The sequence below is a fragment of the Mauremys mutica genome, chromosome 14 (assembly GCF_020497125.1).
Source record: "Mauremys mutica isolate MM-2020 ecotype Southern chromosome 14, ASM2049712v1, whole genome shotgun sequence".
NCBI classification, from domain to species: Eukaryota; Metazoa; Chordata; order Testudines; family Geoemydidae; genus Mauremys; species Mauremys mutica.
In genome coordinates, this window is record NC_059085.1 from 14,815,432 (window position 1) to 14,839,053 (window position 23,622).

The 23,622-nt window shown below is 41.5% G+C and overlaps 1 protein-coding gene across 2 annotated transcripts in view; it reads right to left on the reverse strand.

The window, feature by feature from the left end:
- DUS2 (dihydrouridine synthase 2) overlaps nucleotides 1-23,622 on the reverse strand; it is an 89,523-nt gene that overhangs the window by 9,986 nt on the left and 55,915 nt on the right. Inside the window, exons 17-18 of one of the 2 annotated variants that reach the window (XR_006573570.1) lie at nucleotides 8,817-8,848; nucleotides 4,657-4,744 (exon numbers count right to left, since the gene is read on the reverse strand). Coding sequence is in view for 1 of the 2 variants with exons in the window: in XM_044987650.1 (XP_044843585.1) it covers nucleotides 8,817-8,848 (32 nt within the window). In the remaining variant the exon portion in view is untranslated. Of the gene's footprint in view, nucleotides 1-4,656; nucleotides 4,745-8,816; nucleotides 8,849-23,622 lie in introns of those variants that run through there. The other variant, XM_044987650.1, reaches the window with a different exon arrangement.

The following is a 23,622-nucleotide window of genomic DNA, read 5'->3' on the forward strand; positions in this document are numbered from 1 at the left end:
GATTAAGGAGCTGTACCTATTTCATACACTCATTTGCAAAGCTGTGTAAAATCTCTTCTATAAATGCACTAACAAAATAGGACAATGTTCTGGTAACAAAATATTAGCCTGATGTAGCGTGTATCATTGCTAAGAGAACCACAGATATAAAAGAAACGAAAAGGAACAGATGCTAATAACCTGCATGAGATGAAAAGTTAAGTTATTCATTCAAAACAGAGGGCGTATGTTGAAGAGTTAAGAGAACAGTCTCTCTCTCTGTACTTGGAACCTGATTTACCAATGCAGGCATGCACCATTTCTTGCATACACTTTCCTATGCCTAACTTATGTGAAGAAAAACAATCAGTAACACTGGCCCTTGATCTGCCAAATCCTGAACAGCCTCTACTGTCATTTATCCTTCTGCTCAAGTGCCTGTTTAATCCCCTACACACACAGCACATGCCTTTTGCTGTACTTCATAAAAAATGGAATGGTGTTTTCTACAGCTATGCTGACTAAGTGGGAACACACATCTTTACCAGTGCTAGTTTGAAAAGTTCCCACTTTGTGTCTGCGTCACTCAGTGCATACAATGTAGAATGGAAATGACTATTAATAAAATGGCCCTAAAATTCTATATATAGCTTAAAACTTAAAGCAGGGGTTAGAGCAACTGAGGGGCCTGTTAATGAAATATGGAGCCTTTTAATCTCAAAGTTAATTCAATTCCAGCATAGTTTGGTGGCTCATGTCACGGCTGTTTAGTACTCTAAGTAAACAAGTTTGTGTTCTTAATAAAAGTTTCATGGGCACAGAGGTCCATAACACAAGAGTGCCCACAACTGGCATTTTCAGCAGAAGTGAAAGATAGACCATGAGTATAGAAGCAACTATCCTTTAACCTACACATTTTATCAGCTCACGGTTGGTTAAAGCTCATTTGTAGGGTTGTAACTATTCTATGGCTCAAATAGACCTCCAGTCTGCAGCTCTCCATCAGGTTTTTCTGGACTTAAGTTAGGCATGCACAAATGTATTCAAGAAATGGTACATATCTAACTGTAAGTCAGGTTCAAAGTATTTAGGGAGAAACTGTAGTGAGCATTTTACATGAAAGTATACAATTTGGTGAATACTTTAGGTACAGCTTTAATAAGAAGTGTAATAAGCAGACCAAAATAACAAGAATTCCCACTTTTATAGCACCTTTCATCCAAAGACCTCAGAGCACTTCACAAACACTAATAAAGCATGGAGGAACAGCAAATGACCAGGGAAGACAGTATGGGCTATTTATGAGCCTCCCTCTCATAGGTCTATTTGTAATTTAAAAAAAAAACGTAATTTTTTAGCAATTGCATCCATCAGTTGCATCCATTGATACTTGCTTCCAGAGCTAATGCTTGACACTCCATTCCAGAGCTAAATTAGCTATGAGCAAGATTAAAAAAATTCAGAAGTTTTGGGTGGACAAACACCCAGAAGTCCTTGCTCTTTAATCAACCCTTAGCTAAACAAATGAACCTCTTAGCGCTGCACCACGGAAGCAGAAGTCTCTCAAGAAGAGAACATGTTTGTTCTAGAGATTTCTGTAACTTACAATGGCTTTGACTGCAATGCACAGACACTAGGCTCCTCCTCAATCACTTTGACAGACAGAATGATGAACACTGACTGCCCAGGATTTTCCTGCTTCCCAAGGCTCTTCTTCTGCTTCCCCAGTTAGATTTCTTCCAGATCAGAAAGAATCTATTAGCCTATTATATCTCCCCAATTAAAGCCTTGTCTACATTAGCATTTTGCTCAGATGCCAGCCACTGATGTGAATGCCAAGTGTAAAAAAGGAAAGCTATGAATTACAATAGTACAGCAGTAAAGATTGGATAAACTCAATTAGTGCAAATCAGTTTTCTTTGTCTGTGCTTGTTCTGGTGCAGCTACAGATGGCATAAAGGGGTTCAGAAGTAGCCTACAGAGTGAACACTATGTCAACTGACATATCTCACGGCTTCACGTCCATTTAAGAGGTCAAGAGAGATGAATGGATGTGCCAGTCAAACAGGAATTTTTTTGATTGCCTTCTTTGCTCAAAGGTGCCAGCAAAGTTAGAAACTTTTGAAGGTGGGTAACTGCAGGTTAAATCAAAGAACAATCTGTGGGGATTTACTATGGGAAAGAAACTCCACAATCACAATGTCCTGACCTACAAGCCTTGCAGGGAAACTCTGCACAAGCCAGACACAGCACATAGATCACTGGAACCAGTTCAAATCGCCTGAGTGCCAGGACATCCTCCAATCTACAGAATAGAGCTGGAACTGACACCATTTGCAGAATCTTTGTTGTTATTATTTTAAATGTCTATCTTTACTGAATTGGATAACAAGCCAGTTAATGAGCCAGGGACATTGTTATACCAGCAATTCAAAACAAAACAACAACCAAAACAAGTCAACAGAAGGGGCATCCTTTTGATCAATGTAGAAGTAGGTCAGACAATAACAGATCACATTCAGATACATTAAGTCTTACTCCAGTCATTTTTACAAATCTGAATCAACACATGAATATAAGTGATAGGATAAATTACAACTTCACACTCTGATAGCAAAACACTTCTCACTTACGACAGCATAAATCAGTCCACTGAGGTTAATGGACCTACACCAGTGCAGAATGTACTGGGAAATGAAAGTCAAGTTTGCTTCCACTTGTGCATTGTGAAAAATCAGACTTAATAATATACATTCATGAAAGGGAGAATAGCTTAAGAGAAAGACTATTGCAGTAGTATCAATGCCCTTTGCAAGTTCTAGTAAGGGTAATCTTGCACAAGTTTACAGATGGACAGATAAGTGCCTCAGGTATCTCAAGGGTATTCAAATGTGATATGCTGAGAGATGTTTACCAAATGTAAATGCTGTGATTTTGTTGCTGCAGAGAAACCTTTAAAAGAAAACTCCCTAGGGAGCTAATCGAGAGTGAAACTGAGAGGGAGAATAACTCTGAAAAGCAAACAATGAGGTTTATTGCAAGTGACAAAGGAAGGGGACTACTGAATTATTGTTTGTGTGATTTTATTGTGTTGAAGTGAATATTAAGATTAAGTTACTTACTTTTAGCATGTCACTTTGTATACGTAAAGAGAAAAAAAGATAATCACTTCAAAGGATCATTGTCAGAAATAAGTGATATGTAATGGTAAATTGACTGGAAAAACGTAGTAGTGCTTAGCTGACATTTGTTGAATAGAGATTTTATTCCCTCTGAGAAAACCCTTAAGAACTGTGTCCACAGTTCATCCGCCTCAAAGTAAATGGAAGTAACATCAAACCATACTAGTCTAACTTTGAAAGCAAACAGCCTGTGCTCAGGGTATGACTGTTGCTGGAAGTCACATTGTCTAGATGAATGTAGCTGATATATATAGTCAGATATAGGACTAAGGATGAGTGAATTACAAAAGATTAAAAATGTGGGTTTAATTCAGATAAACAGTATAAGTTTGGATGCTCATCTGAAATTATCTGAACTGTGTGTCAGAAACACTGCATTGTAAGTCTCATGAGAAACAGGCTTGTTTGTGAGATTACTAGCACTTCTGTTTCTGATCCCATCTGGAATAGTATGAGAGCAGCCAGCTTCTTGCATGGTGTTTTGCTTTCAGAAGCTGGCAAAAGATCAGTTCTAAAAATGGATGGAAGTTTGGGGTGAGAGTGTTATTCTCTCCAAACTTGTTTGCCTATCTTTTACTGCTGAAACAGACAATGGAAAGTAAAGCACAAAATATAGCAGAAACTAGTGTTCTGTACAGTACAGAATGCTTAGGAAGAGTTGTTAGGTTTATTTAAGTAAAAAGAAAATTGGTAAAAAATACAGTACCTTTCAGATAACAGTTGAGTGGCTGATTTTGTCATTTTTTTCTCATGGGGATGGTACAAGGAGGGAAAAAACAGGAGGGAAACATCTGATATTTGCATATTTTACAAGTAAAGAAAATTGTCCTCTCTCCATTAAGGGCAAAGACAATTTTAAAGTTTCATTTGCAAAAATTTACTGAGTCTATAATGACCCCTCTCAATTAAACCTACCACCTCACACAGACAACTGTGATGACCACAGGGCTTGGTCCTAAAATGATGGGGTTTGTGTACACATAATATATTGCAGGACTGGGCCCTTAGGTGTACACACAGGGTACATTTTTCCAAAGTGTCTAAATGTCTTAGGAGCCTAAATTCCATTTTCAAAAGTGGCTTAGACACTTTGGAGCCTAAGTCTCACTGAAAGTCAATGGGATTTATGCTTCTAAGTCACTTCTGAAAATAGAATTTAGGCTCTTAAGTCATTTAGGTGCTTTAGAAAAATGTTGCCACATTGCTAAATGCTTTATGATTATATTTTATTTTAATGAAAAATACATTGTAGAGAACATATGTGGGTACGTGTACTGAAATAAATAATTTATTTCTTAAAATGCTTCACAAATGAATTAAAATAAAAAGATGTATACAGCTATCAAATACATAGGGCCAGATTAACTCATGCTTTTCACAGCAGTACAAATCCTGGCAGAGTTCCCTGGGTGTAGGACCTCTGAAGGAGAAGCAGCTTGGAGCAGTGCAAAGTGTCCACATCTACACTTCTCAAGGGATGAATATCCAGTAAAGAACTGGCAGGGTGAAGGCAGCCAGGGAGTCTGTTGATTCTTGTACATTTCTGGGAAGTTTTAAAAAGCTTCCCCACTCCTGGCAAAGCCCTGTGGAAGGCAGCAGTAAAAGTAATACCCACCTGACCTTCACCAAGCAAATCTCTTCTATGGCAGACAAGGTATTGCTGGGACAAGAAGATATCATTTACACTTCCCTCGGCCAGCCATAATGACTATCTTTAATATCACAGAATCATAGACTTTAAGGTCAGAAGGGACCATTATGATCATCTAGTCTGCACAATGCAGGCCACAGAATCTCACCCACCCACTCCTGTAACAAACCTGTGTCTGAGCCATTGAAGTCCTCAAATCATGGTTTATAAGACTTCAAGGTGCAGAGAATCTTCCAGCAAGTGACCCATGCCCCACGCTGCAGAAGAGGGCAAAGAACAGCCAGGGCCTCTGCCAATCTGCCCTGGAGGAAAATTCCTTCCCAACCCCAAATGCGGCGATCAGCTAAACCCTGAGCATGTGGGCAAGACTCACCAGCCAGACACCCGGGAAAGAATTCTCTGTAGTAACTCAGATCCCACCCCATCTAACATCCCATCACAAGCCATTGGGCATATTTACCACTAGTAGTCAAAGACTAATTAATTAATAGAAAGAAGACGTATCTGCAGTCACTGTTTGACCACTAGATGCATCTGCTACTATTCTAGAGGTGAAAGAGGACCTCTGGAAAAGCAAAAAGTGTAAATTAAACATAGCACCCAAACTTCTCCTTTATATAATGGGCCAAATTCTACCAAACGGAAGTCAATAGGGGTTGCAGCTATATAACCAAGGGCAGAATTCAGCCACTTGTTTGCAAACATACATGTTTGACTCCTTGTTTGTAGATCTGTATTTCTGCACGCTACAGATGCACAAATGTGCTTCTCACACAGGGTTCAAGAATGGTGGAGAGGGTTCTACTTAAAGGTGAAAACTATGTGATATATTTGTAAAGTATCAAATCAGATCTTTCACAGGCAAAACTCCTGTTGATTTCCCTGGAATTTTGCCTATGTCATGGCCACAGAATTTGGCCCTTCGTTTCTTTTTGCATAGCAAAGAGAACATTCACTTATCATTCAGATCTAGACAGGCGTACCAGGAACAAGGAGATATCATTCAAGAAAGTGACCTACTCAAGATTGTGTTATATAACAACACAAGTCTGGTGAGCCTCCCTGGGGTCTCCCCCAGGTACTGTTGCAGATGCATGGCATAATCAAACAAATAATTTTCTTGTTCCTGAGTCTTGGCAACTTAGTAGGAAATTAAAAGTTTAAATGTGCAGACAATTTTAAAGCTGCAAATAATTTTATGAACTTCCAAGATGCTGTATATATTTGCCAGTCCCCAAACCAGAATCATGACACAATGCAAGTGTTTGTGAGAGAAAATTCTGACAGATTTTTATAGCCTCTGTAACACTCAGAAAAAAAGCTTGTTAAACTACTGCTGCTCATTCCCCACTTTTATGAATGTTGAGCTGAATTATTACTTCATATAATACTGTACTTGTATTGGCATCCAGCATTAGGTTTTAGGTGATTAATCCCCACCACTCACTCTGTTTACAGGACACTGTTTTGTTTTAACTCTGTGGGATAAGATGGCTGGCTGGCTGTTTAAATTCAACTTTCTCCCTCACTGGTCTCTGCTTTAAGCCTGGATTGAAAATGGGTGTTGAAGAATTTGGTTGGCTTCTTCGAAATTCTTTCATATGGCTGAGGAAGGTTACTGTAATTGTGGTTTGAAATGTTTTGTCTGTGTGGATCCCACTTATGGTATGCATGCACCTCACCATGCAACCTCAGAATCTTTTGACCAGCAGTGTCTGTTGGGGTCATGCCTGTGCCCTGCATGTTGAGTGTCCCTCACCCACAGGTATACAAAGCAGAGTCACCCCATCTGCCTTTCAGGTCTCTGTGCCAGAGTGGATTTGTCTCCATTTGGAGGAAAGTGAGGCAAATAAAAGTGTTTGCTAGCATGTCCAGAGCCATCAGGAGTCTGGAAGGGCCATGACTTACGTTTTTTGATCTCTACTGTTTCAGGAAAGAGGATCAATGCCATGTGTCACCCTTAGAACAGACCTCAAAATCTTCCCTACCTTGATGTGGTGGAGGCAGTACTGGGCTTTGATGGGGAGCTCACATCCAGGGCTGAACTACATGCCTTTGGATGCGGGGACAGGGCAGTCACAAGGAAGTGAAGGGCACAGGCATGACCCAGATGGATAATACCGCCAGTCAAAAGATTCCACTTTCGAGTCCACGAGGCATATGCACTCCATAAATGGGACACAGACCTGAAGAAGAAGGAGGGCATGTAATCTAAAGAAGATCCCCTCCAGTCTTTGGAGGCTCCAGATTGCTGACTAGGACTTTGGAAGACATGCCTAAGTGGGGTTCACTAACAAAGTATTCATCCCAGGTTTTACACGGGACCCTGAGCACTCTGGAAGTATAGTTAATACTATCTGTAGATTAGAGTTGATTGGAAAATGGCAAGTATTTCCTCATAAGTATTTCAAAAGAAACAAGTTATTTTTTTTTAAAAACAAAGCTTTTCAAGTTTTAAACTGAAATTTTTGGTTTTATGTTGAAAAGCTGAAAAACTTTGAAAGAAAAAAATTCTGGAAAAATTTTCATTTCCCCAAAAAGGTCTTTTTTTGGTCAAAAAAATTTGACTAGCTTTAATGTAGGTATTCAGGTAGTGCCTATTTGCTCAGCAAAGCTGATATTTACTTCACTATGGAGCCTCAGTGCTTTGGTTAAAGAAATTCCCAGTAATTTAGGAGATTAAGGGCTTGTTTACAGGGAGAGTTAGTGGATGGCAGGCTGAGGAGTAAATCTACAGCACGCTAGTCTGCGATGCACTAGCTGTCCATATGGACCCTGTTGGTGTACTGTAGATTTATAACCCTGCTTGCCACGCATTATCTGTATAGACATGCCCTAAAGGATTGTTGCTGGACCTAACCAACACATACATACCCTTTTCACCCTCTTTTCTGCTGCAAAAATTGTAAAAGATTTAGCAATTAGATGATGTTTAACAGAAACCTCTCTAGGTCATTAAAAAATTGCCATACACATAATGCCACCTGCTTCTAACACTTGTGTCTTTACCTGTGTGAAGGGGGTGGGAGCGGCACTGGTACAGCTATACAGATGTATAGTATAAGTAAAGGAACCAACATTTTTATTGGTGAATGATGCGTAGCCTTCTATGGCCAGTGATCAGTGAACCACAATAAAGAATTAAAAAAATGTTTCTCTTTTTGTTGGTTCCTGTTACTCTAGTAACTGGATCAGGTTGCCATTCATTGCCAATTTGTTACCATAGCTATTAATGCCATGAAACAAAGTGAATGAATCCCAATTTTTTCATAGCTAAAGAAGGAAGGCTTTTCCTGGTGAAATTCTGCTTCTAAGAATATCACATGGGTAGCCAATTACATATGTTTCTTCAAAGATAGCAGTTGCATCTTTGGAAGAAAGTTTTTATATTTTAATGATCTATTAAATTTGCCCTCTAAAGGATTTATTTTATTTTAGATGAAGCTTTTACTCTTAGAACAAGTTTAAAGAGAATCACTACAAGCAAAATGTACTTGTTCTTTGGTCAGTATTCTGGGTTGCCAGCAACTTCAGTTTGAAGTTGAAAACTTAGTAAATACTGATAGTACACACAGTATGCATAAAATATGGGGGGGGGCCCCACTGGATGGCTCAGGAATTGTTGATTCAGTACAGAGCCCTTCACCTGTAAGTTACTGGTTCTAATTCAGCCTAGATGAGAAAGGAATTGTGACAGATTTATTAATATCTAGCAACTCTTCACCCCCACAAACAAAAACACCCCACCCCAGCACCACTAGAATTGTCTACAGCCTTAACAGCGGATTGTGTGGACATGGTGGATGGGCTACCCTCACTCCTCTAGCAGTGAGTTTTCTGAATCACAGTTGAGGCATGTTGGCATGCCAGCACTGTGAAGCTTGTATTCCCACTGACCATGCTGTACCTGATCCATAAATAAACAGAAGACTTCAGTATGCAAGGCTATCACTAAACAAAAAATTACAAAAGTGAATTGCATTGCTATATTTAAATTTTCTTACCATATTTATAGTCTTCAGGCAGGAACAGGGACCTGGAGGATAAGACAGAAGAACCAATATATTAAATTACATAGATTACATTTCACTAAAATGTATATATGCTCCAACTATCCCTACCAATGGATCACTAACAGAGAATAAAAGACCTAAGGCTCAAATGACACGTTGTTCCCTTGTTGAATTATACTTTACCCTCAGAAATAGATATCTCCATCATAATCGTGGGCTGCTCCCATGTTTATCAAAATTTAAGGATAAGACATCAGTACTGCAGCTATTCTACAGTCATATAATTGGAACTGCAGCTACCAGCACAGCACTTTCTCCCAAAATGCTTGTTATATTTAAAGAAATAGAAAAGAAACAAAAATAGACCCAGGTTCTCTCAAAAGTCATGAAATTTGCAGACAAATACAAAGTAAACTAAAAAAATTAAATGTTGCTCAGTGGACAATTGATGACATTCTAGAGCGCACCAAGGTATGTCTAGGACCTCACAGCACTGAAGTTTGTCTGTCCCTCTAGAGGATACTGGAGTCAAATATTATCAACTCTCTCTTGTTAGAAGCTCTATGCTACTTAGCACCTCACAGAGCCAATTGCAACAATGAGCATCATTCTCAAATAATTTCTTTCCAATGACAAAACAGCATCACACACTACCTCGGCAAGTCAGGTTAGGCGATGCAGGCTATGGCTACACTATGCACCTCTTAGCAACACAGCTGTGCTGCTATAGCCACGGCGCTAAAAGGCATGCAGTGTAGCCGCTGTTTGTTGGCAGGAGAGAGCTCTCCCACTGACAAAAAATTTCCACCCCTGACAAGCGGTGAGAGCTCTCCTGCCGACAAAGCGCTGTTCACACTGGCAAATTTTTTGTCGTTCAGGAGTGGTGGTATTTTTTTCCACATGTTCAGGTTCCAGGGTAGACAAAGCCACAGTGGTAGCCATGGGATATTAGAGAGAAAAGATGGGTGAAGTAATATCTTTTATTGGACCAACTTCTGTTGATGAGAGAGACAAGCTTTCAAGCCATACAGAGCTCCTGGTGTCACAGCAAAATGCAAGGTGGAACAGATTGTTTAGCATTAGTTAGCACATATTGTAAGGGACCATTCAAGGTAGATTAACCCAGTATCACCTCTGTAGTCATAGGACAAAAAGAGCAGCACTCACTTTCTCTCTCTAGGTCCATCTACACCTTTTCCAACATTCTTCAAACAAGTAGCACCATTCTGGTAGAATATTACATGTCTGATTTTACTAGTGTAAACAAGGCCTATAGCTGCAAAGGCTAAGGAATCTACAGATATTTTGTAGACTAGATGCTACCAAAGCTCCTTTTACGTGGACCATAGCAATCGTTTTAAGTTTCTATAATCCCAAGGATTTCATTGGCATTTTACAAACTTTAATGCCACCACTGCTGAGATACAGGTCAGTATTTCCATTTTTGTGGGGATGGGGGGACAAATGAAACTACAAAGAGGTTAAAGGACTTAACTAAGGCAGTAGTTTTCAACCTTTTTTCATCTGCGGAGCCTTAAAAAATTGCGAATGGAGGCATGGACCCTTTTGGAAATTGAACCTGTGGTCCATGGACTCCTACCATAGAAGTCTTGAACTGAAATGCTGCACATGTTCGGCACAGCATTTGATGCAGTATGAGAAAGGGCGCTAAAATGTGTGCTTCTATGGTAACGGCAACAATTCTGGGGTTTGGGTCTGTAGGTGGGGGTATTCACATACTTTTGATTAATCAGAAAAACGGAATGCCTTTTCTGGGATATGAAACTTTATTTTCATAGTTACTTTTCGTGGACCCCTTAGACATAGTCGGCAGAATTCCAGGGGGCCATGGACCACAGACTGAAAACCACTAACCTAAGTTGTCAAAGCAAGTCTGTGGAAGACCCAAGAGTAAAAGACAAGTCTCTTGATTCCTATAGTCCCTGTGCTATTTCTCCCCAAGAAAGAAGTCATGAAAGTCCCTCAATATTAATTTGCATTAAGGACAATAATGAATATTTCCTAGTTTTCACAGTCCCGTAGAAGTGCTTTTTTGTTTTCGTTCTTCATTTTTTAAATAAAGAGCCCCAAGAATATATCTGCACCATAACCTAGCCATAAGTCACTTTTGCAGAAGTACTGTACTCAAGAACATTTGGGGAGCAGCCATTGTTTATGTGTTTGCTGTCTCTTCTTGATATTAGTTGGTTAGTCTCCATCTCACTGCAAGTGAGTATGGTATGAGCTAAGAAAAAAAAATTACTAAAAGCCAATTCTCTTCTTTAAAAGGGTTAATTTAACATCTCAAACAGAGAAAGCCCTGAAGCAAAATTCCAAATCTAAATAGCATCTAATTTTGTGAGAATTCAGATCCAAACTATATCAGTTAAGTCCATCTAATTTAATTTATCTGGAATTTCACCTTTTATATACAATTAAGCCTTAAGCCTCATATTCTGTTAGTGGAAGCTTAAAACAAGGCAATTCTCTGTTTTTAGTGTTTGTCAGCAATATTTGTGTTTATTTATTATATCAGAAAAATAGGTCACTGTCTCAGATAAACCAACCAAACAGATCTGAGTTTATTAGCAGGATGAAGGCTGTTAGAAAAAAATACCAATGTTCTGCATGCTATTGCTGTCTTTATAAAAAAAAATTCACCAATTCACACATCCAAATAACCTTCGCTAAAAGTCACTTCCAGGCCATGATCACTGTAATCCCCTCCTCACCAGCCTACCCAACACCATACTGCTCCCACCTGGATATCAAGTTCATCATCCTTCCCTGTCACTATAACATGGCTCCCCTCTTTGGAATCCACAAGTGGCTACGCCTTCTTCACATCAAGTTCCACCTTCTAGTGATGTCCTTCTCTTCCTACTTATTCACTCTTGTCTGCCATCACATTTCTTGTCTCTTCTGCTCTACCTGTGATGGCAGACTTAACCTGTCCAGAACCAAATCTATACTTTCTTCTGTACCACTACATGGAATACTCACTTGAGCTGGTCTACCCAGTCAGTACCATTCACTTTTAAATATTCCTGATCACCACTTCTTTTGTAATGCTTACAAGAATCTTAATGATTAAGCTCTCTCCTTATCTATTTAATTTATCTTATTAAGAGTGAACTTCTCACTTACATCGAGGGAAGTTAGTGTTGCCAACACTTGCACTTTCATTACAGTAACGTAACTCTGGACCTGGCTGTTTTGCCAGTTTTGTCACGAAGCAAGAAGTTCTATCCCTCATGCTATTTTTTTTAGCCAGGCCCAAGAGAAAATCCTTCTCTGACTGGCTGCCTTACCCACCTGCTAGGGAAGAAAAGCCAGTCAGGGCAGCTGCAGGGGAGGAGCAGAGCTCTCTCCCCACCCCTTGAGATCCCAGGTGAGTTTCTAGGTAGGGGAAGGTTGGAGAGGGAGTAGCCAATGCCATTCTCATGGTACCGGGGAAGTGGAAAGAACCAGCAGCTCAATTCCCACTTCCCCTCCCCCTCTGATGAAAGATGAGTCAAGACAGCTCTCTGCTCCTCCAGTCTCTCACCGTGCAACACCAGGTCTGGGATGCGGGGTAGCGGGGAGATGAAGAATCCTTGGAGCTGCCCCTTGAAAGCCTAGGAAAGAGGACCCAGATGCAGCTGCGTCCCCAGGCCTAGGAGACAGCATGAAGAACCTTGGGGGCTGCAGAAGGAGCAGAGGTGCATTGAGGGGCAAGGGGCAGATGTGGGGCAAAGTTTATGTGCGGGCTGGGGGATTGCATAATTAATTACTGGCCTGGAGAACAGGCAGATGTGAGGCTGGTGAGAAACAGAATTAATGTGAATTGTGAGGCTTGGCGATAAGCTGGAACACTAGCTTAGCTAAGATTACAAACTAGGGTGGGCCCCAATTTGATGGGCAATGTATCCCTGCTGCCACCACCACCAACCTCCCTGTGCCAACATGGTAGTATCTAACCAAGCCTCACTACTGAGTCCCCAGTGCAGAGAGCTAGGTTCTGCCTCCACCTACCCCCACCTGACCACAGTACACTCTGACCAGTCTCTGTGGGGACACAGAGAGACCCCCAGACAATCCCCCACGACAGCAGGAAGGCAGCAACTGGCACAGACTCCCTTGACTGTATCTGTCTGGGGTGGAGGGCAGGAGTAAACCCTGCAGAAGGGGGGACACTTTATGCAACTACCAAGTCCAGCTGTGTGGCAGAGATGTTTTGAGGTCCCTGCCCCGTTGCAGGATGCCAGTCCCCGGGTCTGTCAGCAGAACCCGACAGCATAGGGACAGGGCCCCCTGTGCTATTACCTGCATAATGGGAACGTGCCACTGGTAACAGAGCCAGGGCTACACAGCTTCCTCCACAGCTGCTGGGGGGAGGGAGGAGGATAGAGGAGTGATCAAGATGGCAGTGGGGGGAGATCAATGGGTCATATGACCTAGATCCACAGCATAGCCCCTACACTTGAGAGCATGGGTGCTAATTGGGTGGGCCACCAGTGGGAATTACTGCAGCAGGGGCAAAAAATCAACTTATTCAATAAATTTGAGAGAGCTGTCAACACTAACTGCCCACACACACATTGGGGATGGCCAGGGGCAGTTCAAAAATAGACAGACCAACACACACACTATATATATATTTAAAATCTCATGATTTTTTCAGTCTTACTCATGATTTTAGAACTTTTGGGGTCAGCAATAGAGGGAAGGTGACAGATGCTGGGAGGCTAGGACAAAAAATATGGATCTGAAACTATAAATTGCTGTGGAGAAGTGAGAAGACTGACTGGGAAGGGATACTGGTGTGTTCAACATTTAAATATCACTTTGTAAGTGAAACAGCAGAGTGCCTACCATCACCTTGATCACTTTGCATCTTGCGTGCTCCACCTTTCATCTCTCGTTGTTTTAAACTGTAAATTCTTCAAGACAGAGTCTGTTGCCTACCTTTGGAAAGTGCCTGGCATATTTTGGGCATCACTATAACCTCAATAATAAATACCGGTAATAATAAAACTTGTTATTCTACAAAGACTCAAGCCTCACCTCGTAACAACAACAACAACAACAACAACAAAAGCCCTGTGCACCTCTGCTAATGCTTTTAAGATATACAAATAATGCTAAATTCTATTTTTAGATGCTGGTGTTAAGTTTCACTCACTCACTATTGTTAATCTTTGTTTTCCTTTTGGGTAGTTATGTTTCATTTATAGTTTAGAAACTGTGTGCTAGATCTCACATGATGACCTTTAAAAAAGTAAATCGAGCTTAACATCTTGACATCCACAATGGCGTGGGAGTCTAAAGATGTGGTTGAAGATACTTGTTTTTTCGTTAGGAGGAAACTAATGAGAGATTACGCCACTTCCTCACTCATCAAGGGAAGATCCATTTGGTGCAAAGTTTTATGTAAAATTACAAGAGTTTACACATGGAAACTAAAGTTTTGTTATTTAAATAGATTAGATGGCTCAACTGGTATGTAATCTTCCCAAATTAAACAGCACATTTAAATCAGTTTGATTGTCTTGAGCTGCTATGCAAGGATTCTAAACTTGGTCCCTAAAATTTGAGCTGACATGGGCTGGGAAACATATGTAAAGTCGCCCAGTGCCACATTCTTCTCTCATATGGAAGCATCTCACTTCAGATAACTGCTCATCTATCTGACATATTCCTTCTCTGCCATATAACAAAACATTAGCTGGGTGAAAGTAGCCAGAGTACCCTGAAAATTAAAATCCTCTACGTAGAGCACTTACAGCATAGACAACAATATAAACTTCCACACAAGGCCTTGTCAATGTGCTCTAATCCTGACCAGAGGTGTCATGCCTTTAGGGGTGAAAAGCTTTTTAGCCTCCACACCCATTCTCAATCACTGATTTCTATGCTGAGGTTGTCAAGGATGTGACAGTGCACATTTTACTTTGACACTAGCAACTGGATTGCAACAAGCAATTCATTTCACTTGAGTTATTACACATGCAGACAGTAAGGATGTTGTTTGATCATGACTCAGTGATCTGGAGTGAATGCTCCATATCTCATCAGCAATACTATTTTAGTTAGCATGGCTCACCTAGAGTGTCCCTTTTACATGGTTGTGAGATGTGAGAAGCTATTTTTACATATCAAGAAAGGCTCATACTCTGGTTGTGGTTAAGTAGAATTTGCAAAGTTCCATGCAGTGAAAGTATCTCACTCACTTGGCCAATCTGTATTTCAGTATGGGTCAGGATTTGCAGTTCTCTCAGAATGCTGTTCTGATAATTCTGACAGAGCAGTAGACCACAGAATTCAATTTGATTTGCATAGGGACATAAAACCAAGGCAGGATTATACATGGGGTTTGGGGAATAATACCTCAGGGAGATTTATTGATGCCCCAGATATATACTTCCTTTGCTGGCTTTGATGTGTCTGCTCTATATATACTGTTAAAAAAGGTACAGAGGTTTCCCTCTGAATGCTGAGCTGCTTTAAATCAAAACCAGTTTAAGCCACAGATGTAAATAAGCAATCAAAACTTGATCATTTTAGATGGGCTACGATAGGCTATATCATTAGTGGGGTTGGCTTGAAGAGCATTTCAGTTTCTGTGATGTCCAGAAAACTGCTGCATACAAAACTTATAGATAAGCCTCCTCTTCTATCCCAGGATGCTTTCTCTTTTTTTTTTTTTTTACATAAATCAAGTCATAGAGAACTGGATGAGACAAGTGACCTATACGTGTCATTACATAAAGATCACAGCCCTACACCAATGACTGGAGGCCTAGCTGAGAGTTCTGGCCCTGGAATAGAAACATTTCACACCAGCCACAGACACCTAGTTGGAGAAAGTGCAATTAGAGGATTAGAAGCTCCTTCAATAAATCAGCTTGCCACCACTTTTTATTTTGCCTGAAGGGATGGATTAGTGCTTTGAGCATCAGGCTTGGAACTCTGTGAAATTTTTTGAGAGAGAGAGTTTAGTATCTGTACATACATTTGTGCATGCACATTATTATACAGTCTGAGCCCTGCCAGGCCAGGTAGGATGTCAATGTGGTGAATGTGTGTGGGGGCACCAGAGCGCAAGGGAAGTGAGAAGGGTGTGAATTGTGTGGGCGAATTGTTCTCTCCCACCAGGTAATTGGTGAGTTCATAGCCTGGGCTCAGAGGGAAATGGGTTAGAATAGTGCTGGCCTAGCACTGATAGGGGAAGATGCAAGCTGTTTTTTAACAGGATGAGGTTAACTCTTCACTTCATGGAAATGCTTCAGCTCTTTCTGGAAAGCCTCCCTTTTCACCTAAGCTTACATGTCCTTCTGCTTTTTAATTAAGATGCTAGGTGAAATAAATAAGCTGGCGGGAGGGAGGGGGAGGAGGGAGTTTCTCTTCAGACTGTTTCTCTCTGAAAGAATGAACACAGAAACTCTTTTGCATCAGGCTTTGGCCTCCATGTGCTTCCATACAACAGGCATAGGTGTGGGATACCACATAAAGAACTGGATGGCAGTGCCATGGTATGTCGAAGAAAAAAAGAAAAAAAGGGAAGAGACAAATCCTGCAATTGTGGCCTCTGGGGAGAGTCATGGTGAAGTCTATGCATTGGATTTGGGGTGAAGATCCTTAGGCCTGGTCTTCACTACATGGTTAGGTTGATACAAGGCAGCTTATATTGATCTAGCTGTGGACGTGTCTTCACTGAAATCTGGCTCCTGCCAATGTATACGCCCCCTGCTATGCCGATTTAATAACACCACCTCCCTGAGTGGTGTACAGTCATGGTTAATGTAGTTAGGTCAACACAGTGACAGTGCAGACACTGAGTTACTTAGGCTCTCCAGAAGCTGTTCCACAATGCCCCAAACTGAACTTTTTGATCACTCTTGGGAACTCTGCTGCCCAGGGGTCAGGTAGACAGAAACAACCTTCCCTCCTTTAAAGCCCCATGAATTTCTGAAATTCCTTTTCCTGGTTGCCCGGCAAGGCGAGCACACTTAACAGCTCTCCATTATTGAGTATAATGGCCCAGCTGACCAGGCCGGCTACACGCTGCTGACACGCTCCTGCTTGGAGTAGAGAGATATTGGATCTTCTAGGCCTCTGGGGAGAAGAAGCTGTGCAGGCATAGCTTTGAGCCAGTCATAGAAATATGGACATCTAGGAGCAGATTGCTCATGGGATGCAAGAGAAGGGCTACAAAAGAGGTGAGCAGCAGTGCCACATGAAATCCAAGGAGCTGCAGCAGGCATACCAGAAAGCCAGGGAGGCCTACAATTGATCTGGTGCTGAGCCACAGACGTGCATTACAATGAGCTGCATGCCATCCTCGGCGGAGACTCCACTACTACCCTCAAGAGCACTGTGGATACTTCCAAGGAGCCCAAGTCACAGGCCCATGCTGTGAACAGTTAGGAGGAGGACAAGGAAGAGGAGGAGTATGGGGGGACAGATGACCAAGGGATCCAGCTGCACACTGAGCCAGGACCTGTTTTTTATTCCACTGCAGTCTAGCCAGTCCCAACAGTCAAACACAGGCAAGCTTGATGCAGGGAAAGAAACTCCTGGTTAGTTTTCAATGTACTTTGAATTACAGGGATGGCACCTGCAAAATAGCAGAACATCTTCTGATTAACTCATTTTAACTTGTGCTAGAAGAGGTAGTGGAACAACCAAGACTGGTAAGTTGCTATCTGCTTGTCATTCACTTCCACAGTTAGGCAGTAGGGGCTATGTGGAGCAGTTTATGTGCACTGGGATGTCCCATGAATCCTCCACAGAGATCTTGATGTAACTTTCATGGGGAGGGTACTCTTCAATCCTCTGCTGAAGGTTTCTAGGGAGGGCTGCCCTATTTCTTCCGCTGTGGTAGGACACATTGCCATGCCACTCAGCTATTACTTCAGCAGGCACTACTGCAGTACACAGGCTAGCAGCAAATGGGCCTGGGTGGCATCGGGATGCCAGTAGCAGCTGTACTCTCTGCCTGTTACCCTCAGGAGTGAGATATCGGCTAAAATCACCACTCCCTGTGCAAAATTCAGTTTCACTGCCCTATACAACTAGAATCATGCAAGCGAGCTAGTCCCTCTTCATTTCCCCAACCCCCACAGGGCCATAGTCATTGAGGCTGGTGCTGTGCTCTATCAATCACAAGCAGAAGTGAGAATGTAGTGCTTACAGCTTTGGGGGAGCAATGGTAGTAAGCTCAGCATCTTAAGTTTTGATTGCAGCCATGAAGACACTGAAAATGGTATCTCTGCATTCTGCATCTGCATCTGCCACCAGTGTGGCCTTCAGGGTAAGAAGCCGGGTAAGTAGTAAAAAGAAGAGAACTTAGGATGACATGTTCCAGGAGATCCTGTAAGCCAGTGCTGTATCAGAGAACAAGCACAGAGGCTGGAGGATCACCCTTGCAGACATCATGGAGGAGAGAGTGGAGAGGAGGGCGCAGGAAAAGGAGAGGGACATGCAACAGGAGATGCTTGTGCTTCTCAGACAACAAACAGAGATGCTGCAGACTCTGGTGGACCTGCAGGTTCAACAATCCCATGCTCACCTCTTTCTGCAGCCCATAGAGAACTCAATATCAGGACCTCCCTATGCCTCATCTCCACATTACACATGGCATATGGGGTCAGTGCACTACCCCTACTACTCCACCTGGGGGGAATTAAAGAAAATCACAGCTTCACATCTCTGACCTGTGAAAGCCACAGTTGGTGTATGTGTACCTGAAATGGAAAGGCCTGTTCTTTCCCCTTCACAAATTCTTTTTCCTTAATTTATTAAGTTTTAAATATTTTTTAAAATTGCCTGGTTCATGTTACAGAATAAAATTCATCTTTACTAGTTCACAACATATGCTGGCTGGTGCTGACAGGACAGTGACCAATTTTCTATTATTGCACTGTGTCACACAACCCATAACATCATTCACAAACAATATGAATAGGTGCATTGACAATGTTATATTCCTAAATACACAGCAATCATGACAAGATTCATAATGGGCTGAAAAAGAGCAAGGCAGGCAGATCACATTACAGCAACATACACTATTCTGTCTCACTATTAGCATGTTCTTTCAAAGCCTCCCTGAGTTGTATAGCTCTGCGTTGAGCCGTGTATCTGTTCAAATTCAGGAGAGCGCCACTCCACCTCCACCCCAACAGAAACTTTTCCCCCTTTGCTTCACAAATATGCAGGACACAGTAGGACACTATAACCATTGGGATATTTTTCTCACTGAGCTCCAATCTTTTAAGTAAACACCAGCAACCCTTCAAATGACTAGAGGCACATTCAACTGTCATTCTGCACCTGCTCAGCCTGTAGCTGAAACACTCCATGGTGCTGTCAAGGAGGCCAGTGTACAGCTTCATGAGCCCTGGGAGCAAGGGGTAGGTGAGGTTGCCTAGGATCACTATTGGCATTTCAATATTGGTAATCCATCCATCAGGAAAGAAAGTCCTTACTTGCAGCTTTATCAACAGTTCTGTGTTTTTAAAGATGCCAGTGTCATGCACCTTCCCTGACCAGCCCCCACTGATGTCAATAAACTGTCCCTGCCAGTAGCCATTTCTGTTCATGTACTCTGTGGCAAGGTGGTCTGGTGTTACAGTAGGGATTGGTGGAACAGGCATGACATCTATCAACTCACCACAGTTCATGAACCTCATTGCTGCAAAACCATCCACTATGTCGTCCTGCACATTCCCGAGAGTAACTGTGCTGTGCATCAGGAGGCGATTAATGACCCTGCGCTCTTGTATGACGACAGCTCCTGCATTAGATTTCCTGACTCCAAACTGATTCCTGACTGACTGGTAGCAATCTGGCATTGCAAGTTTCCACAGCTCAACTGCCAGTGCAGCTCTCATTTTGGTGTCCAGGCGTTGGAGGTCTGAGGCGAGTTCAGCACACAGATCCAAGAACATGGCCTTGAGTATCTGAAAGTTCTGTAGCCACTGCTCTTCATCCCACACCTGCATGATGATGATATCCCACCAGTCAGTGCTTGTTTCTCAGGCCCAGTACTGGCGCTCCACCATCTGCATCTGCTCCGTGAATGCCAACAACCACCCTGAATTAGTTTTTTGTCCCACAGCAATCTAGCCTCCAAGGGATAATCATGTTCCCCGTGGCTCCTCTTGTGGATCTGCAAATATGCAGATCATGTGCCCTGTGCTCATGACAACATTGCAGAGCTGTGCAGGCTCCATGCTTCGGTCAGAGATGGTGTACAGCGAGGAGGAATACATGGGTTTCTGGGATTTTGAAAAGGTGCAAAAATTATGGGATGGAAAACATTGCATAATGGGAACTTGACCCAATGCTCCCAGTCACACCTGTGAAACTCATTTCAGCCCCATTAGGCATTGCAAGAACTTCCCAAAAGGACTCTGCACTAAATGGCAGTGAGTTGTACAGTGGGATACCTACCCATGGTGCACTGCACTCTGCATCGATACAAGAGCTTCTGGTAAGGACATGCACAACTGACACAAGGAGCCACGTGTACACATAACTGATATAACTGTGGCAGCAGTATGCCGACGTAACTTAGGTTGACATGATTTTGTAGTGCAGATATGACTTTAGTACAACTCCAGGTAAACAGAAACCACAGGCAAATGCTAAGTCAGTTCTACTCTGTTTGACAAAATGTTGCATATAATCTTAAGATCTTAGCAGCTATTAGCTCGCACTCTCCCTGCCCATCTCTTCTCTTCCCCCAATCCATCATGCCCTCACACAGCCATCATTAGAAGATTTCAATTTTGCCATGCTTTGGTGCTGCCCAAAGATCATGTGACTACATGACAGTGTACCAGGTATAGTTGTGAAACTCGATGACCATGAACTCTAGCAGAGTGATTTTAAAGAAACATTTTCAGGACAGAAGGGTGCATGCAGGTGCAGCAAAATGATTAAATTAATGCAAAACAGAGTTCAGACCTCTCCCCCTCATCACCCCACCCAGAGTAATAGCATAGCAATTCAATGACTTGTAGGATCAGACAGGTCAGTCATGTTTCTGCTTAAGACTTTGATGCTTTACCCAGGAAGAAAACCATAGGGAAAATGTGTTTCCTTTCTCTTCCTAGCAAGGAATGTGTTGTACTCATGAAAAATACACAACCTGCAGTTAAAGTTTTATCTTTAACGCTCTCTCAAGCAAATTTAGCAGATCAGGGTGACCATTTACTCAGAGAGATCTCACACCTTGTCCTTCCATGATATGATTCCATTCACTGCATAGTCTAAGTGGAATCTATTTGCTTCTTAAGATTTGGTCATATACAACAGATGGCTTTTGTGGAAGGAACACTGGGAGGAATGGAAAAGATTGGGAACCACTGTTCCAGAGAATGGCATTGGGGGCAGGGCCTCCTAGGTTAAGTCTGCATCTGCCACCAAACCACTATGTGACCGTAGACAAATCACACCTCTTCTGCTGCCACTGTTTCCCCACACTAAACTGTATTCTACTACCACTTACCTTCATTACAAAGTCTTCAGTCATTAAATTATAAAGCGCTACAAGCTCTAGGGTGAATGTCAGTGAAACACATTATAAATTTATACCTGCACTCTATTTGCAACTCAAAATTGCATCATGTGTTTTCTAAATACAATTTGTTAATTAAGTTCCATCATCATTATGGGATGTGCAAATATCCCAGCTCACATTGTTTAGTCTCTACATGTAATTCACCACTAGAAGGAAATTGATACTGGTGTTACATTTCTCTTCAACTATGTAATCTATTTTTGACCTCTTTGCTGGTCTGTTGATGAGTTTGCTGGAAAGAAAGTATTTTATCAAATACCAATTAATTTAGTCTAAATTATAGTCTATTCTCACTAATTAGTCTCTTATTAAAGTGAAGCTACGCCACACTGAATTGTTTTTAAGATTATTTTAAAACCACGTGTGTTTTGTGGTTCTTACAAGTATCTAGCACCCAGCTGTTTACTTATGCTCTACATGGTGTCCAAGTTTTGGCCCAGTTCCAATATAGGGAAGCGATAATAGCGAGGGTGATTTCAACTTCTGATTTTCTTAGTTGGATGGGGATTTACATGGGATGTAAGTGCTGCAGTTTTGTTGCAAGGGAGGTTTTCTCCAAGTCTTATGCAATGATTCAAAGAGCTATAACAGCCAATGAACTAAATTTATAATTCACATTACTTTCTGGTACCTGAGAATGAAAAGAAAATTGCAGTGCTTAATACCTTAAAATTTAAATCCAATCCAATGCCCACTGGAGTCAATGGGAGCCTATTGACTAATGGGCTTTGGCTTAGACCCTAAATAAACATTTACTCAAAAGCAATACATATATTTAAAATGACATTTTTCAAAACTCATATTTAAAATATACTTGGCTACTCTTTTAGTACGTCCATAATTCTGGCCATTGCTGGGGTCTCACCGAGGGACACCGTTTTACTGCTGTTTCCCAGCAGGAAGTTCAAGGTGCAGACCTATGGCCAAATATCAGTATTCCTGCCAAACACCTGTGTGGTGGCAAGGAGCCAGATGTATGTGGCCCATTCAAGTTCTGCATGGCTAATCATCATAAAGTAAGCCAGCAAGATGCATGGCAGGAGCCTCTTCAGCACTCTCATCAGTGTACTTGCTGCCAAGGGTAGCAAGTGTACTTGATGGATGATGGAACCACTATTCCCCCTTTGGGCATAGTGCTTACCCCATTGCCGTTTTAACTGCCAGCACATTCCAGTGTGCCATGGCAGGATGCTAGCCGGCCAACACTACTGCTTGTGCACTAATGAGCAGCTTGGTTCAGATTTCTGCTAATTTGTGCACCTGCACATCTAGGTGGAAAGGATTTCACCAATAACTTGTAACAAAGGAATTTGTTAAACAGCATTTTTACAGAGAAGTTATAGTTTTTCATTTTGTGAAAAAATAAAAATATATATTAACTATTAACTACATTTTACTGTAAGTCCCAGTGTCATTTATTCAATGTGCGCAACCTCCCACTCTGGAGGTTGAATTTTGAATGTGCTTTACATTTACACAGCTAAACATACCCCAGTAAACTGTGTCCGGCGTATAGAGATTGCTCAACAGCGTATAAGGGTTTGTGTTTTAATGCATCTCAAATTTCACTTCAGCCTCCAGGACTAACTCAGAAAGTGAGTAACGTTAATATAAAAGCAATTTTCACTTTTTTTGTGCATTTAAAAAAAATTCTGAAAATATAGTATACAGACAGAGAAGTATTTGGTATACATGAGAATACATACTGCAATTCTATTAATTTTATTATAATGATTGATGGCATTGGTAGACTTCAAACTTGCTTAAAAATTTGAAATATATAAAAAAAGTCATGTTCAACTGATACCCATTTGTATCATGGCTAGGGAAACTAAAGTTCAGTATTTTGTTTTAAAATGTGGGAAAATGCAGATTTTTATGTTTTTTTAAATCAGACAATTTTGTTTTTTTTCAGTCACAGAAATCTAGGATCCCAGCTAATGACCGGACATTTCTACCACATATGTATAAAATCTCCTCTTTCACCACAATTTCTCCAATATTTTTCCCCATTCAATCTCTCTATATATACACATTTTAAATATTAAACCAATTTGAAGTGAACTAAAAAGTTTTTAATGAACAGAGCTTACCCGAAAACCAGCTGCTCTTACTCATTCAAATGCTGGGGCACACTCTTGTCACAAATGTCAGCACACAGTCAAGAGAGCAGCTTCATGCTTCTTTAGTAACCGTTACTGTAATTCATTTGTAAAACAAATACTC